Consider the following 16,911-nt stretch of genomic DNA (forward strand, 5'->3'; position numbering starts at 1 on the left):
ATATTTGACCCTGTTGCATAATACACTGTATGAGTTTTTCATGGATGACTTTTGTGACCTGAGAAACAGCTCATAAAAGCAATCAATTGTCCCATTTCTGTTCACATTTGTCTCCCTGTCTCCTGTAGGATACAAGTGGGAGTGAAGTAGGAAAGGAAACGAGCGAGTAGGAGAAGACAAACGGAACGCGGCCGCTGTCGAGGCTCTCTGAATCTCTCTCCCACCACCACTGTTTGTCATTTTCCCATCGATACTCTGTCTCCGTTATTCATTTTTCCCCGGAATAGCAACAGTTTGAGGAATAATCGTCGGAAAGGTGTAAAATACCGCAAAGAAGAAGGCACAAACATGAGCGTCGAGGCGTACGGGCCGAGCTCGCAGACTCTAACGTTCCTTGACACCGAGGAAGCCGAGCTGCTGGGAGCGGACACCCAGGGCTCCGAGTACGACTTCACCGATTTTACCCTGCCGAGCCAGACCCAGACCCAAGGCCAGACCCAGAGTCAGCTCGACAGCCAGGTGCGGGCGGTTATTCGTGGCGGTTCGGTGTCAAAATATGTCCGCTACTGTGTTTACAAAATGTGAATTAGCCAACGTTAGCTCAGAACATCGATAGCTACCCCCGGTTAGCACGATGACGCCTTCCATCTGTTACCATGCTTTTACCCGCTAATTGGCTAGCCTGCTAGCTAACTAGCGCCGAGAGTTAGCATGCTGACACAGCTAGCAGGTCAAGATTCAGGACTTCATTGCAATATTACTCAAGAGTGTCAGGGATTTGCCAGTGTTGCAGACCAGCCACAGATTATTATAATTATACGTACTCGGACTTATATGTACTAACTACTTTCAGTGTTTACTGACAGCAACAATCATACAGGTCATTGGACACAATTGGTTAGATACAGTCCCTGTTATATTTCTATCAGTCAAACATTTATTAATGTGACAGTCAGCAAGTTAGACTTTAAGTGAAATATATGATCACTCAGTGCATTATCTTTCTGTTTGACTGTCCAATTCTTACACAATCCGTGATTCTTCAAGCTTATTTCATTCAAAGTTGACATGAAGTTTCAGTACTTGTGTATAATTTTCCACATCTGCCTCCTCAGGTTAATGGTCCTGATGGGGTGCTACAGAACGGAGACGACCCTGTGGTAAAGGCCAGTCAGTTGCTGGCAGAGCTGAACTTTGAGGAGGATGAGGAAGACACCTATTATACCAAGGACCTTCCTGTACATGCCTGCAGGTAAAGGACCAGATGAATGTGACTGGTGCACTGGCGGTCATCAGAGTGGAAATAATCACTTGTGACGGTTTTATTTCAGTCAGGAAACATTACGTGATTTTTTTTTTTTTTTTTTTGCATGTGGTGTCTGTATGCAGTTTACGATGGATGTTGGTATTTATTATGGCTATGCACAGCTCCTTTCTTTACATGCAGTGGGTTGTAGGGCCCAGCGGCCCTTAATTTGCATTTTTTTTTAAGTAATTTTAATACCACATTTAAAATGCTATGTTGTATAAAATGGTTTAATCTGAACATAATTAAAGCAGATAGTTTTTCCTTATTCTTAGCCTGTGACTGAACTTGCAGGCCTCCCTACAAATGCACACTCACTAAGACGCTACAGATGACACACAAGCCAAATTATCAGAACATCTTGTATCGTGTCTAATGTCAATAATGATTAATCAATATCCTTCTGTTCTCACACACACAGCTCATATGCTGTCTAACACATTGGTTGTCAGACATTAGTTTGGTTGTGCCAAATAAGTCCAGCTGAGTATGTTTGACATGCCCGACATTCTCGGTTGCTCAGTGAGATAAGATAATTACACAGTTTGTTTCTATAAAAACTGATGTATCACAGTATTCTTCACCAGCAGATCAGTAGCAGTTTCAAATATGTGTAATACTTTACTTTTGCTGAAGATTGGCAATGAAAACAAAAATCCGCATGCTGTAAGATGGATTGCTCTTTCTCTTTGAGAAGTATAATCTGAATCGGTTTTGAGACTTTATCATAAGTTATGTGCTCATATTTTTTTTCTTGTTCTGTTTTTGGACAAAGTTTAGATTTTAAACAGGTCCGTGGTCCTAATAGTAATATTTTGTCTTGTTTTTTTTTATTTTTATTTTGACTCTCCTCTATTTAGCTACTGTGGGATTCATGATCCAGCCTGTGTGGTCTACTGCAATACCAGCAAGAAGTGGTTTTGTAATGGCCGTGGAAACACATCCGGCAGGTAAGACACAGCTTTTTATTGAGCCTCCCTGGCAATACTCAGCAAAATGAACTGGGAGAAAATCATTTTACAAATACAATATCATCATAGCAAGTGTACAGTACACAGTGACTTTAACAAGTCTTTGTTGTGTGTGTGTGTATATATATATATATATATATATATATATATATATATATATATATATATATATATATATATATATATATATAAAATGAGAGAGCTTTATTAATCTCAAAGACTAATTGCAGCTTTGCAGCAGCCACTTCACATGAATCAAAATAACAAACAATACAATTAAAGGCTAAATTCTGTACAATAATTAAATACACTAAATATAGAAAATAGTATAAATCAGTGTAAAAATAAAACATAAATAACAGAATGAAAAACTAGAGGTTGACCCACAGCTACACTGTATGCTGAATATACACTGTATAATGGTGGTAATATGATATACTACATTACACTGTACATTTGTGCAAGTTGGACTCTATATATAGAGCTGCACAAACCTCAGATAGATCAGAATAATGTGATACAGGTGATACATAATATCATTAATAACAAGTTCAGGTGAGCAGTATGAAAGACTTCTGTCCCCTTCAGTGAGGACAATCATTGTACAGAGTGATGGCAGTAATATGTTTCTTGAATTTCAAGGGCCAATAAAGCTGATTTTATTATTATTATTATTAAAATTATTTAACTAATTAAAACAAATTTTCCTCAAATCATAGAAATGTTGTCTATGATTATCTGGTTTCCTCCTCCCTTTGGTAAAGTAAAGTGGTAAAGTTTAAAACTACAGAAAGTCAGTTTATCTGATGATTACCTCTTAAGATTGTTTGGGTGATAAGTTTTCGTTATTTCTCCTCAGTGCATCTTAAAGATTTCTGGACTCTTGTGCGAACATGTTTCATTTCAGTCTGAATAAAACAAAAGTGTTTCAGACATGTTGATCTATAGGTGTAATGACTAGTGTATACACCCTCACTGTAGTCTTTTGCGTTTCTTCCAGCTGGGGCATTAATTATCTTTCTCCTCCTTTTAGCCACATTGTAAACCACCTGGTGAGAGCAAAGTCCAAGGAGGTGACCCTGCATAAAGACGGCCCTCTGGGGGAAACAGTGCTGGAGTGCTACAACTGTGGCTGTCGTAATGTCTTCCTGCTGGGTTTTATCCCTGCCAAGGCTGACTCAGTAGTGGTGTTACTGTGCAGGTAACTGCAAATTTACACAGCTGACTATGCAGTCTGAACTCCCTGCTGGTGGGGTCAGTGAAACTGGATTCAGAATTTTTGACATTCTTGTTTTGGTTGTAATGCAGGCAGCCATGTGCCAGCCAGAGCAGCCTGAAAGACATCAACTGGGACAGCTCACAGTGGCAGCCTCTGATTCAGGACCGCTGCTTCCTGTCCTGGCTGGTCAAAATCCCCTCAGAACAGGAGCAGCTCCGGGCCCGCCAGATCACTGCCCAGCAGATCAACAAGCTGGAGGAACTCTGGAAGGTACTGTCAATGCAGATGTTCTTGCACGCACCTGCTGCTGTACCATTTAAATACTCTAAACCCACATAACCAAAGTGTGAAGAGAAGTGGGGCTTATCTATGTAGTTAACCAAATATACAATAACAGTTGGGTGTGATGCAAATAACTTAACTGCATGTGTGCTGAGCTATTTCTTCCAGTATCAGTTTCACTGCCTGTTTAATGTTTGTGTAGATATTTTTTGTAGTTCCCTGTCGTATGGAAGTTTGTTTACTCCTAGCACCTCTTTACTATGTTTCTTTTCTATGTCCTTATAGCAAAACAATGCTATTTGAATGGTAATGTTTTTAAGCCAGTCAGCTGGGATTGGCTCCAGCCCCCATAAGTGGTAATGAATGAATGAATGACAGTTGGACAGTGAGTCAACATGCAGGACAACTAAAAGCAGCTAAATCGAATTCAGGCATCATCAATTTTATTCTTTACACTTGTGCTTTTTTTTCTGCTGTGCAATGTTAAAATATCTTTTGTGAACACACCTGATGTCTGAAACTGTCCCAGTTGGAATTGAGGAGATTTTATTGAAAGAAAAGTCTCAACTCTAATAGCACTCTATTTTAGAGACGTGCTGATCGAATGGCTGGCAATTAAAGATGGCTGGTTTTCAGCGTGATTTGTTGTGATTAGTGACTGGCTGATCAGCTGGTCAAATTTACACTCATGCACCACATGATGACAAACTTAATCAGACACTTAAAACACCATCAACTGGCGGAATTAGTTGCAATTTCAAGAAGACAGCAAAGGCAAAATGCCTAAAACTACACAGCTGTACCTCGCTGAACTAGTGCTGCGGCACACACGCATGTGTCCCCACACCACGAGCGTTGCTGCTGTGCTTGGATAATGGCCATCATTAATAGTAATTACCCATTGTTGATGAGCGGTCCAAAAAGTGAAGAGTTGTAACCAGAAAGCAGTCATGTGTTTTTGTTTACCCTCGTTGGGAGGGAGGGAGAGAGAGAGAGTATTCTTACAAAGAAAATCGGAGTCGGCCAAAATTGAAACTGGCAGGTCAGACTAGGCCAAGAAAATTGTATCTCTACTCTGCTTTGCTTCTCTAGCCATAAATCTTTAATCCTATGTGTGTGTCTGTGTGTGTTTCTTCCTGGCAGGAAAATCCCACTGCGACCTTGGAGGACCTGGAGAAGCCTGGTGTAGATGAGGAGCCCCAACATGTGCTGCTGCGATATGAGGATGCCTATCAGTACCAGAACATCTTCGGTCCTCTTGTGAAGCTTGAGGCTGACTACGACAAGAAACTCAAAGAGTCTCAGGTAAAGAAAAACTTGAGTAAATTATAAATTGAAAAAATATTTTGTTTATGCTTCTAATATTTGTATCATACAAGAGTTAAATAATTAATTGTTTGGCAAATCCATTAATGACTAATTTAATGTAGCTTAGATAATCAGTTAATCAATAAATTGTATCAGTTGTAGTTGAATTTACTCACTTTACTACTCAGGTTTTCCACTGTGGATTTTATGCAGATACTTTATTCTTTTGTTTTTTGGAATAATGTTGACTTTAAAATGGTTTCTGCCACTGTTTAAGTTTCAAATACACATTTTAATGTTGCTTCCTCACAGACTCAAGACAACATTACAGTCAGATGGGACTTGGGGCTGAATAAAAAGAGGATTGCATATTTCACTCTTCCCAAGACAGACTCAGGTATTTATTTGAAGTTTTGGTTCAAGTTTATCATTATTGTTTTTTGTCTATGAGTGGAATTTTTCATGTTATTCTGACACATTGATCCACAAGTGTGAAAAAGTACAAATATTGATAATGATTTAAATATCTGCACATGTGGCCTTCACTTCACTCACATGATTCTTTAAATTCATCCTTTGATTAATTATTTTTAAACTGTGCCTTTGGTGCAGTGGTGTGTGTATATAACAAAGTTACTGTTTTTATTTCTGCCTTGTCTGCTTTCCTTTAGATATGCGACTGATGCAGGGAGATGAAATTTGTCTGAGGTACAAAGGAGACCTGGCCCCTCCATGGAAAGGCATTGGACATGTCATCAAAGTCCCTGATAGTATCCTTATGACTGCTACAATAGACACTGTATCTAACATTTTACCAATATATCTGTAATTCACACATTTATAATTTCAGCCAAAGTTTGAAATGGCAATTATCTTGTGGTTCATTATAAATGAAAGTAAATATCCCACCAGTCAAATAAGGGTCTTTAGTAACATCTAGTGGCAGCTGTAAAAAACTACAACAACATTAACAAACTTGTGACTCCTCACTCAATCCCCTTTGGATTTGGAAGTCAATTCTACATGTACATTTCACTGATACAGTTTACCACCTCTTAGTGAACTGATATAGTACTTAAGCAATATGACCTGAGGCCGCATATCTGGACAGTTGTTAGCGACTCTCCCCAGCATTTCTAAATTTCGAACATTTGGGGTTTCGAATTTCTAATTGCTGCATTGATATTCAGCTGGGTTTGATTACACATAATTGGGTTTTACCTGTTTGTAAAGCCTAACGATGTCAGCAGCAGGTAACAGAGGAGTAACTGGGTTAGGTGGTAAATCAAAATAGACAGTAAAATATTACTTTTACATCTCTGACCTCAAATCACAAATAAAGCTCTACCTCTTCCTTGACTTATTGTGCCAGATTATGGTGATGAGATCGCCATAGAGCTAAGGAGCAGTGCCGGGGCTCCAGTGGAGATCCCACACAACTTTCAGGTTGACTTTGTGTGGAAGTCCACTTCCTTTGACAGGTATTCACAAGAAACACAGACACAAAGTCTTGTCTCTTAATGTGGCAACTCCCCATTTATCGTTAATGATAGACAAACTTTCATCTTATGCTCTGAAAGCAAGGCCTGAAACCCACCTTTATCTGTCTGTTTAATGAAGGTGGTCTTTTGTTGGAAAATGTATGTTTTCATGTCTGAATTCAGGTCCACGGTTAGTCAGTCAGTCACTTACTTATAGTAGGGGCCAAATTGTGTGAGTGTGTGTGTGTGTGTGTGTGTATATATATCTATATCTCTATATCTCTATCTATCTATCTATCTATATATATATATATATATATATATATATATGCATCAAAATATTCCAAAGAAGTTCTTGCATTTCACTACAGTCTATTAAGTCTGGTGTATGAAGCTTTTTAGCATGCAAAGAGTTACTTTGCTCGACTGACAATGATACAGATCCTTGACAAAGCAAGTTTATTTACATAGTGTCATTCAGACACAGGGCAATTCAAAGTGTTTACAGAGGCATGGAAATACATTAAAAATAAAACATTAAGAGGTTTTGATTACACTGCAGTTAGCCTCCTTCAGCTACCCCACAACATTTTCCCTACGGGTGCAATCTTACTGTGAGTTTTCCTGCGTCGGGGACAACCCACAGTTGTTGCAAAGTTGGGGTAACGCAATCGATACTTAAAAAAGCATTTTTAAAGAGGTGCTGCAGTGATCAAAAACATTAAAACAAGCAAAAGCAAAAACAAGAAATTAAATACTTAAAGGCCTGTGAATATTCTCATTTGTCCAGGTCATAGTATCTCAAAGGAGTTTTAAATCGAAAGCAACTGGACTTGGTTATTTGTCTAGGAAGACGTTTCACCTCTCATCCAAGAGGCTTCATCAGTTCTTTCTCGCACCTGACCAGTCCCAGCCTGGTGCTTTCGATTTAAAACTCCTTTGAGATAAATACTTTAAGATTAAAAAGATGTGATCTGAGGTAGTTGTTGTGTTGAGTGCTGACACAAAACAAGAAAAAAAAAAGGTGTTACATGTGTAACTTATTGGTAAGCTGCAGCAAATAGTAATGTTTTAAGGCCTGATTTTAATGAGCTGACCTCAGGTATTCATGGAGCTTTTCCCACAGCTGTGGAGCATAGATACTAAAAGCTGATTTACCTTGTTTGGTTTTGATTCTGGGAACATTGAGTAAACCTGTCCCAGATGAGCTGACGGGTTCGGTTGCTTCATAGTGTACAAGGAAATTGGAGATGTATTAGGTTGTCAAAGGTTTTCCACTCAATGATTGGCCTTTTTTTAGATCTAGTTTACAAAATTGTCCAAATATTCCTGTTTCCATAATCCAGGATGCAGAGTGCCCTGAAGACATTTGCTGTGGATGAGACTTCAGTGTCTGGTTACATCTACCACAAACTGCTAGGACATGAGGTAGAGGATGTGGTCATCAAGTGTCAGCTGCCCAAACGTTTCACCGCTCAAGGCCTGCCTGATCTGAACCACTCCCAGGTGAGTTAAAGAGACAGCTAAATTGTTTTCATTGATATACTTTGGTAATATATTATCAGAAACATTATGTTAGTGCCCGCCCCAACATTACTGAAAACAAAGATAACATGACACAGATGATAGAGTTTTAAAACTGAGGTCAGTCATATCACAAAATATATTTAGGTTTTTTTTTTTTGGTTATAGTTTATAGTATATTAAACATATTCATTTTTGTCCTCAACGATATCAGTGTGGTTTCTTGTAATGCAGGTGTATGCTGTGAAGACAGTGTTGCAGCGTCCCCTCAGTCTGATCCAGGGTCCTCCTGGTACAGGGAAGACTGTAACCTCTGCCACCATTGTCTACCACCTGGCTAGACAGGGCAACGGGTGAGAGACACATCTGTCTGTTCTTGAAGCATCTGTCTTCATATCAAGTTTGATATTTCTCTCCTCCTGATTGGTATTTAAGCACTACAAATAAATAACATTATTAAATGGCCGATACTGACCTTGAATAATGGCTTGGCTGTATGTCATGGTCTCTAAGACAGAGCTGTAACTTGTGTCCCTGCAGGCCAGTGCTGGTGTGTGCTCCCAGTAACATTGCCGTTGACCAGCTGACAGAGAAGATCCACCAGACAGGACTCAAGGTGGTGAGGCTGTGTGCCAAGAGCAGGGAAGCCATTGACTCACCTGTGTCCTTCCTGGCTTTGCACAACCAGACCCGTAACATGGACAGGTAGCACATAACATAACTCTTAGGATCAATAATTATTTTTAAAGACTAACTTTGGTGTTTATGGTTGAGTTTTGTTTGCTTTTGTGATGGAACTGTGAGCAGTTTTTTTATTTGTCATTAGTAAGGGACCAGTTAGTCCCACTAATAATTTACATTCTAAATAGGATCATTTTTCTGTGAGCAAAGCATTGGCTTGAGTTGGGGAAAATGTTGTTTAGTAACAAATTGAAATATGGGAAGTACAAATACAATTACCTTTACCTTTAGATAATACTTGTTCCAGATACTAGTCTTTGCTCTCAAGCGCAATGCTGATCTCTGCTGAAATTATTCGTTCCTGCAGTATGCCAGAACTTCAGAAGCTCCAGCAGCTGAAGGATGAGACTGGTGAGCTGTCGTCCTCAGATGAGAAGCGCTACCGAGCTCTGAGACGCACCGCTGAGAGGGAGCTGCTTATGGTATGAAGACTGGTCTCGCTGAAGTCCTACCAAATGTTTTCCTTTTTCTGACAGTGCAGGAAACAACACTGTATACCAGCTACGACTTGATTGTTACTTTCAATTGCTTGATAATTAGTCTGCTAATCCATTTAGGTCCATTGAAAAGAGTGACATGGTATTAGTTTTACAAAAAAGGAAAGTGAGTAATATTTCACCTTTCTTAAACACGCCTGCTTTATTGCTTCTCTTTTTCCCAGAATGCTGATGTTATCTGTTGTACCTGTGTCGGGGCGGGGGATCCTCGTCTGGCCAAGATGCAGTTCCGCTCAATCCTGATCGATGAGAGCACCCAGGCCACTGAACCAGAGTGCATGGTGCCTGTTGTCCTGGGGGCCAAGCAGGTTGGAGCTTCATTAAGTGGAAATACATCTGAATCATTCTATGGCATCAGCTGTCTGCTTAAAGTGCACAGACCTCCTCAAATATTTCTTTAGTTTTCATTCATATTTTCACTTGTCTTCTTAACTGTAATCATCTGTTTTTTTCTGTAGTTGATTTTGGTGGGTGATCACTGCCAGCTGGGTCCTGTGGTGATGTGTAAGAAGGCAGCTAAAGCAGGTCTGTCCCAGTCTTTGTTTGAGCGTCTGGTAGTTCTGGGCATCAGGCCAATCCGTCTGCAGGTCCAGTACCGCATGCACCCAGCTCTCAGCGCCTTCCCCTCCAACATCTTCTATGAGGGCTCTCTGCAGAACGGAGTCACTGCTGGTAAGAAGAAAATACATTTTTTAAATCTAATTTTGTGATGCTCAAATATGGCTTTCCTCTTTCAGCCTGAGTGAAAGCATTTGAAACTGTCCTCTAAATTCCTGCCCAGGCTTCAGAATGCAGCTCAATGTTCCTTCACTTGTCCTTGACTGCTTGCTCCACACAGACAGTTTAAAAGTGTCCAGTGATGCTGTCAGATCTTGTGTTCCGCCTATTGGCAGTCACAGAACTATTGGCTGTATAAGGCCTGCTTTACCTGTATTTCAACCTCTTTTGTAGTTATTTATGTATCATCCATTATTTTTGAAGAAGGCGTAACATAGATGCGCATAATGCCTGAAGCTTATCTTGCCAGACTTTTTCCTTTTAGGTACACATTAGTCACTCTGTTACATCCTCAACAACAGTCCTGAGTCATACATGCGTGTTTGCTTTTCTCCATAGCGGACCGTGTAAAGAAAGGCTTTGACTTCCAGTGGCCGCAGCCTGACAAGCCGATGTTTTTTTACGTCACACAAGGCCAAGAGGAAATTGCCAGCTCGGGAACATCTTACCTCAACAGGTTTGAACTTTCTTGATCAATATGATGACCCGATATGTTTATCCTTCAATCTCCTATAAAATGCGGCCACTACAGGCACATTAACATTGTTTAGGTGTTTTTCACATCACTTTCTGTACAGTATTGCAGTCGAGCACAGTTAGTTTTTTTTTAACATGATTAGTTATTGTAAAAAATATTCTTCATCATATAATGTCCTCACTTGTTCATGCAGGACCGAGGCAGCCAATGTGGAGAAAATAACCACAAGGTTGCTGAAAGCTGGAGCAAAACCTGATCAGATCGGCATCATTACCCCCTACGAGGGACAGAGGTCGTACCTGGTCCAATACATGCAGTTCAGTGGCTCCCTCCATACCAAGCTCTATCAGGTAGAGTGACAAATATGTTTTGTAGTTTAAATGTTGTATTGCAGAGTTGCGCAGAAGCATGTATCACAACCATTAAGACTGACGTAAAGTTTAGACTAAGAGGAGGCTGAAATGGCTCCAGAATCTACAGTGTGTTGTCATGTACCTTAGACAGTCCCACATTTGTGGAAAAAAGCACAACCAAATAGTTTCTCACTATTAGTACAGCTATAATCCTAAATCATCAGTCAGTTTTTTCCAATTATTCCTCTTCATTCTTTCTGTAGGAGGTGGAGATAGCCAGTGTGGATGCCTTTCAAGGCAGAGAGAAAGACTTCATCATCCTGTCCTGTGTTAGGGCCAATGAGCATCAAGGCATTGGCTTCCTTAATGATCCCCGACGTCTAAATGTGGCACTCACCAGGGCCAGGTAAAACAGTGACTAACTGACTGATGTTAACTCTTAATCATTAGGTCTTTGTTAACAATCATCTTCTGATTCTGTCACATAGGTATGGTGTGATCATTGTGGGAAACCCTAAGGCCCTGTCCAAGCAGCCCCTGTGGAACCACCTGCTAAACTACTACAAGGAGCAGAAGGTCCTGGTTGAAGGTCCCCTCAACAACTTGAGGGAGAGCCTCATGCAATTCAGCAAACCGCGCAAGTTGGTCAACACCATCAACCCTGTGAGTTGTGTGTGTGTGTCTCTGTCTCTGTGTATTTTACACACTAAGCATATAGAATGCTGAAATCAGGGTTTCTTAAATGGGCCATGAGTGGTGTCCCAGTGGGGAGGGGATGTAGGATACATTTCAAAATTTACCCATGCACATAGCATGAGGAGTTAAAGGAAAACAGGGTAATAAATCAGTGTACACACAAGAATTGGTGAGCTATGGCCTAAAAAATAGTAATTGGAAATAGCATTGCCTGTCCACTTTGTTTTACAGGGGGGTCGATTCATGAGCACTGCCATGTATGATGCCAGAGAGGCCCTCATTCCTGGATCTGTTTATGACCGCAGTAGCAATGGTGAGTCATTTTAAAAAACAATTGTTAGAATATCTCTAACCTATAAACCCTTTCACAAAGGACTTGTACTGCATCTGCTTTGCTAGCTTATTGCAAAGAGGTTAAATGTGCTCTCTAAAATATCTTAAATTCAAAACAAGAGCCACAGGCACTGCCACGTGACAAAACTAGCTCTGCACATGGCCAAATAATTTAAAAGGAAGTAAAATTAACTTGTAGTTCTTTCCACGACAGGGCGTATGTCCAGCATGTATTTCCAGACCCATGACCAGATCGGTATGATTGGCACAGGCCCCAGTCCCATGACCTCCATGAACATCCCCATCCCGTTCAACCTCGTGATGCCTCCCATACCTCCCTCTGGGTACATGGGACAGGTGAACGGGCCCACAGCAGGTAAGAAAGACGTGAAAGGGCCTCATTAACTGCATAGTTCTTAAAGGCCTACATGTTTTTGTTTTTTTTGTCTGTTTTTTTTTTCAGTAAAGCTTCTATAAAACACTTGTCTGAACTGTGATATCTGACCTCCCTTTACTCCAGGTCGTGGTGGCGGTATGAAGGGCAAGACAGGCAGTGGAGGAGGAGGCGGGACTCGAGGTGGGCGTCAAAGAAACCGCGGCAACATGGGTGGAGGAGGCGACCGTGGGCATGGAGGACATATGAGTGGCAGCCAGGCCAGCCAGGACCTGGGCTCTCAGCCCTTCTCCCAGGGGCCTCTGACACAGGGCTACATCAACATGAGCCAGCCGTCACAGATGAGTCAGCCTGGGCTCTCGCAGCCTGAACTCTCCCAGGTTTGTTCATTCCACTGTCATTTACTGGGAATAAATCTGTATTATAAAGGTTAGCATTCAAGAGATTTTATGACATGCTAATTAGGTGCACTTTATGAGGCAGGCAGTTTGTAGTCTGTTTATTCACAGCAATTAATACTTAATGTCAGAGCTGTCTGCACCTACAGTATATTCCAAGGTGTTGTCCAGTTTCCTCTTCAAGTCTTCATCTTGTCTAAAACCACTTATTTCTTTTCTGCCTGGAAAGAAGTGGGGGAATAAGTGTTGATGGTCTTTCGCTTTCTGTTTGTCCCATTATAGGACAGTTACCTAGGAGATGAGTTCAAGTCCCAGATTGATGTGGCTTTGTCCCAGGACTCCACCTACCAGGGGGAGCGGGCCTACCAACACGGTGGTGTGACTGGACTGTCCCAGTACTAGACTGTAAGAAATTCCACTGTGGTCTTAGCTGACTCACTGAAATTAAAGGACTAGTCTGCCATTATAGGGAATTTTGTTTATTAATTTTCCTACTGAGAATTACATGAGAAAGTACTTTATGTTCAATATGAAACTGAAGTGAGGAGACCGTTAGTTTAGCTTAGCACAAAGCTTGCAAATGGGGAAATGCTGAATCAGGCATTTTGGTTTATTCTATACAAAACATCTAAATAAGATATGTTGCTATTTTACAAAGAGTGAAATGATGGATTATTATAAGTCTTGTTGTTGCCGTGAGGTTGCCAGGCACTCCAGGAAGTCACTGCTCCGGACCAATAAATTAAACTGTAACGGGTCATTTACAGTTTGGATTTTGTACAGATTAAACAAACAAGATATAAAATGTTAATTGAACTACAGAGGTTGGTACAGAGCCAGGCTAGTTTCCTCCAGTCATTATGCCAAACTAACTGTCTCCTCCCTTGTTTTAGCTTCATATTTACCAAACAGACATGAGTGGTATCGATCTTCTCATCTATATCTTGCCAAGTTAGCAAATAATTTTCTAAACGATCCAATTATTGCCTCAATTTCATTTTCTCAGAAACGTGTGTGTATATGTGTGTATTTTTCATTGTCTTACAGGTTGCTGAAAAGGAGCTAGGCCTGTGTGAAGCTTAGTTCATCGGTATTTTAATCTGGGTAATAACAAAAAAGAACAAACATGGATACCCGTTTTCCACTGCTACAACCGAAGCACCACTGTGTGAAAGTAACAGGAGAGAGACCGTGAGAAACCAACCAATCACAAGAGTGAGAGCAAAAATGGGAGTAGAGCTGGACAGGAAGAGAGCAAGAGAAGAGAGCGGGAGGCTGGTGAAGGAGAGAAGGCACTGCTGCTCACATGCGAAGACGTGGCAAAGGAGAAAGCTGTCGTCGTCGTCGGAGCAGCGCAGTTGGAGAGGCGAGACCTTGGACAGGTCAAGGAGGGTGGAAGGTCCGAACGATTCTGGAGTGGGGAGAGGGGAGACTGTGTCATCTTGTCCCTCGTGTGCCCCCTCAACCCTCTGGGATCTCCAGGCGATATGGTTGGAAATCTTGCTCCAAAAGCTGAGAAAGATGGAGAAGAAGAGGAGTCACAAGCTAACAGAAGTCCTCCAAGCTAACTCAACAGGACGTCCTCTGTGACTTGGAGAGAGAGAGAGAACAAAAGGTGACACAACTCTTGAAGCAGTTGACATGGCAACTTTTTTAAACTCAAAGCTTGAATCGAGGCTTTGCATCCAGGAGAGAGGAGTGTAAAAACACTGTTTGGCTGTTCGAGTGAACTCAAAAGTGCTTGTTGTGTTGTGCCTCAAAGAGTTGAAATGATATTTGAGGATTACAAAGCCACGGATCATTCGCTTTTCTTTCTCAGCTTTGAGTTGGAAAGTTTTCTAAATAAAGGCTGTTTTCATTGAGGTTTTCAGTGATGTAAGCTAGTGTAGTGGGCTGTCTTTCAAGGCAGGTCTTTCTCAAGGTGGTCTGCAAAGAACAAGTGGTGGAATTAGCTCTTTAAAAATATAAACGTAAAAGAAAAACATCTTTGTCTCCAGATCTGAGGATGACTGCTCCAAAGATCTGAATAGAGGGAGACAATGTTGTTTTTGTTCTTCTAAGTGTATCTTTTTAGTCGTGCAAAAGAGTGAAAATGAAAGCACCATAACCGGCTTATGAACGAATGAAGCCGTCAGTCTTTTCTGCTGGCCCTCAAGCCACTAAAACTAGCTGCCAGGGATCATCTTGAGCATATACATGTTAGCTAAAAGCATCAAATAAGCCAAATCCAGAGGGCAGCACTCCCCAAAGACCCTTGCCCAAAAGTCATATGTCAAAAAACATGCATACAGTTAGATCTTTTATGTACAATGTAACAGCCTCATAATCACAGTGAAGTGAAGCAAGAGAACACTTTTTAAAGAGAAATCATGAACTTGAGGAGTACCTGAACACAAATCACTTCAAAGGATGATGAAAACCATAAAGGCCCCATCTGAGAACAAACGTGTTGAAGAGCAATCTGGTCATAGATTTCAACATGTTGGACTTTGGTGAAAGATGTTTTGAGATGTATTTTGGAAAGTCTACTGATTAAAAAATTAGAAGTTATGTGTTGTACATGCACTACGAAATTTGGCCTACAGATATCTTTAAATTATTAAGACATGATAACCCGAGATTAATGTCTCTGTAGGTAGGATCTGAATCCAGAGAATGCCTCATGTTTTCTTGCTCTAGTTTTTCGTTATTAGTTGTCCTAAAGTCTTGAGCTTATAGAAAAGTGAAACTGTCACATATAGTAGTGCATCATGTGAAGGACAGAAAAATGACTTTATTCTGTAACTTATTCTGTAACTTTGGTAAACTTTGTGTCTTAGTTTCAGTATTCTGCATGTGTTGTAAGTTCTTGTTCCACATGCTTTAGATGGACACTTGTAAAGTTGTCTCATATTTTGTTTTTAATGAGTGTCTCTAATTTACTTCCACGTTGTACTAACCCTTCCTTACCTTGTGACCTAAACAACTTTGATTTTCACATGATTGAAATGCGTGACACTGATATAGCAACTCGTTGTCAAAGCAGCTGTGTTTGTCATGAATGTAGCCACCTTGACTCTGACCCTAAAATTGGTTTTCAGTAGTTGTCCCCTCCCCACTATAATGCTCGTGTCATCTGTCAGTTGTGGAGAGAACCTGGTGAAAAGTTCTCAGAGCCATGGAGACAAAAAGCAACCATAAAGATTTGAATTTGTTTCCACAAAACAAGTTACGAATATGATTTTTTTTTTAATGTCTCCAGTTATCAACAAACTGAGATCAGTTTGTAGCCAACTCCAGATGTGGAGGTGACACATCAACATCCTGTACCCGGCATTAAATTCATATTCATACTCCCCTTTCTGTATGAATTATCTGTAGCATAGTAGATAATCTGTTTGCTCTCTATATTTCTTACACCCTATCTGGATAAGATGACCATTACTAGATAGATGGACAAGATCATTGACATATTTAGGTCTAACTAGACAGGATAGCCTATCACTGACCACCTCATCCTTTACCAACACATAGTTTTGCATGTCCTATGACTGGAGGGTAACTTTTTGAGTTGGATGTTTTCCTCTTTTCTGTATTTTTATTTCTATGATAATCTTTATTTGGCTTGTTGCTGTTAAAAACTGAACTGAAAATGCTGGCCACATGGCTGCACCATTTTGTTTTTCCTTTCCTTTAATTGATGTTGGTAGTTTGAAAATTATGCTCACAAAAATCCTCCTGTTATTCCTTGGGACATTAAAGTTTGCTTCTGTTTTTTCTCCTTTCAACTTGACTTCACTGTTGTGCTTCTCTTTATTTCACCCATTTTACCGGTGCGGGACAGAACCACCTGCAGGTATAAAAATCTATATTTTTTTATTACAGCGATGGGCCCTAAGTGTGCTGTAGTATGACTCTGAGGAAGTCTTTTTTTTTTTTTTTTTTAGGTCATGACTTTTCCTTCGGGACGATGTTTCATTAAGCCTTAAAACTGGCAGCTGCGCCGCAGACCTATGAGATCCAGGTTGCGGTATGCACACATGCAGGCTCATTGGCTGCAGGCAGGTTGACACAGTTTCGCTGCTTCACTGCCTCCCGCAGCTGTAGCCGCTGCTCGGAGCCTCTGGAGCCAGCAGGTGGTACTCTACTGTCGGCTCCGTCCCGCTGTTGAATG

The 16,911-nt window shown here is 40.7% G+C and overlaps 1 protein-coding gene across 1 annotated transcript; it reads left to right on the forward strand.

Annotated features, from left to right (window-relative positions):
• The first annotated feature begins 163 nt into the window (after nt 1–163).
• Nucleotides 164–16,530, forward strand: LOC139629834 (regulator of nonsense transcripts 1-like). Its single transcript, XM_071492736.1, has 24 exons — nt 164–519; nt 1,116–1,252; nt 2,167–2,256; nt 3,311–3,478; nt 3,586–3,766; nt 4,922–5,083; nt 5,399–5,483; nt 5,758–5,856; nt 6,459–6,567; nt 7,914–8,073; nt 8,326–8,444; nt 8,632–8,796; nt 9,140–9,254; nt 9,494–9,637; nt 9,788–10,001; nt 10,446–10,563; nt 10,778–10,934; nt 11,201–11,343; nt 11,426–11,600; nt 11,865–11,946; nt 12,181–12,342; nt 12,487–12,740; nt 13,041–13,163; nt 13,806–16,530. The coding sequence occupies exons 1-23, from the start codon at nt 349–351 to the stop codon at nt 13,158–13,160; spliced, it is 3,330 nt and encodes a 1,109-aa protein (XP_071348837.1). The 5' UTR covers nt 164–348; the 3' UTR covers nt 13,161–13,163; nt 13,806–16,530.
• Nucleotides 16,531–16,911: the final 381 nt, after the last annotated feature.

Source organism: Trachinotus anak, unplaced genomic scaffold (assembly GCF_046630095.1).
Source record: "Trachinotus anak isolate AG129_WGS33_773 ecotype Australia unplaced genomic scaffold, CSIRO_AGI_Tana_v1 ptg000012l, whole genome shotgun sequence".
NCBI lineage: Eukaryota > Metazoa > Chordata > Actinopteri > Carangiformes > Carangidae > Trachinotus > Trachinotus anak.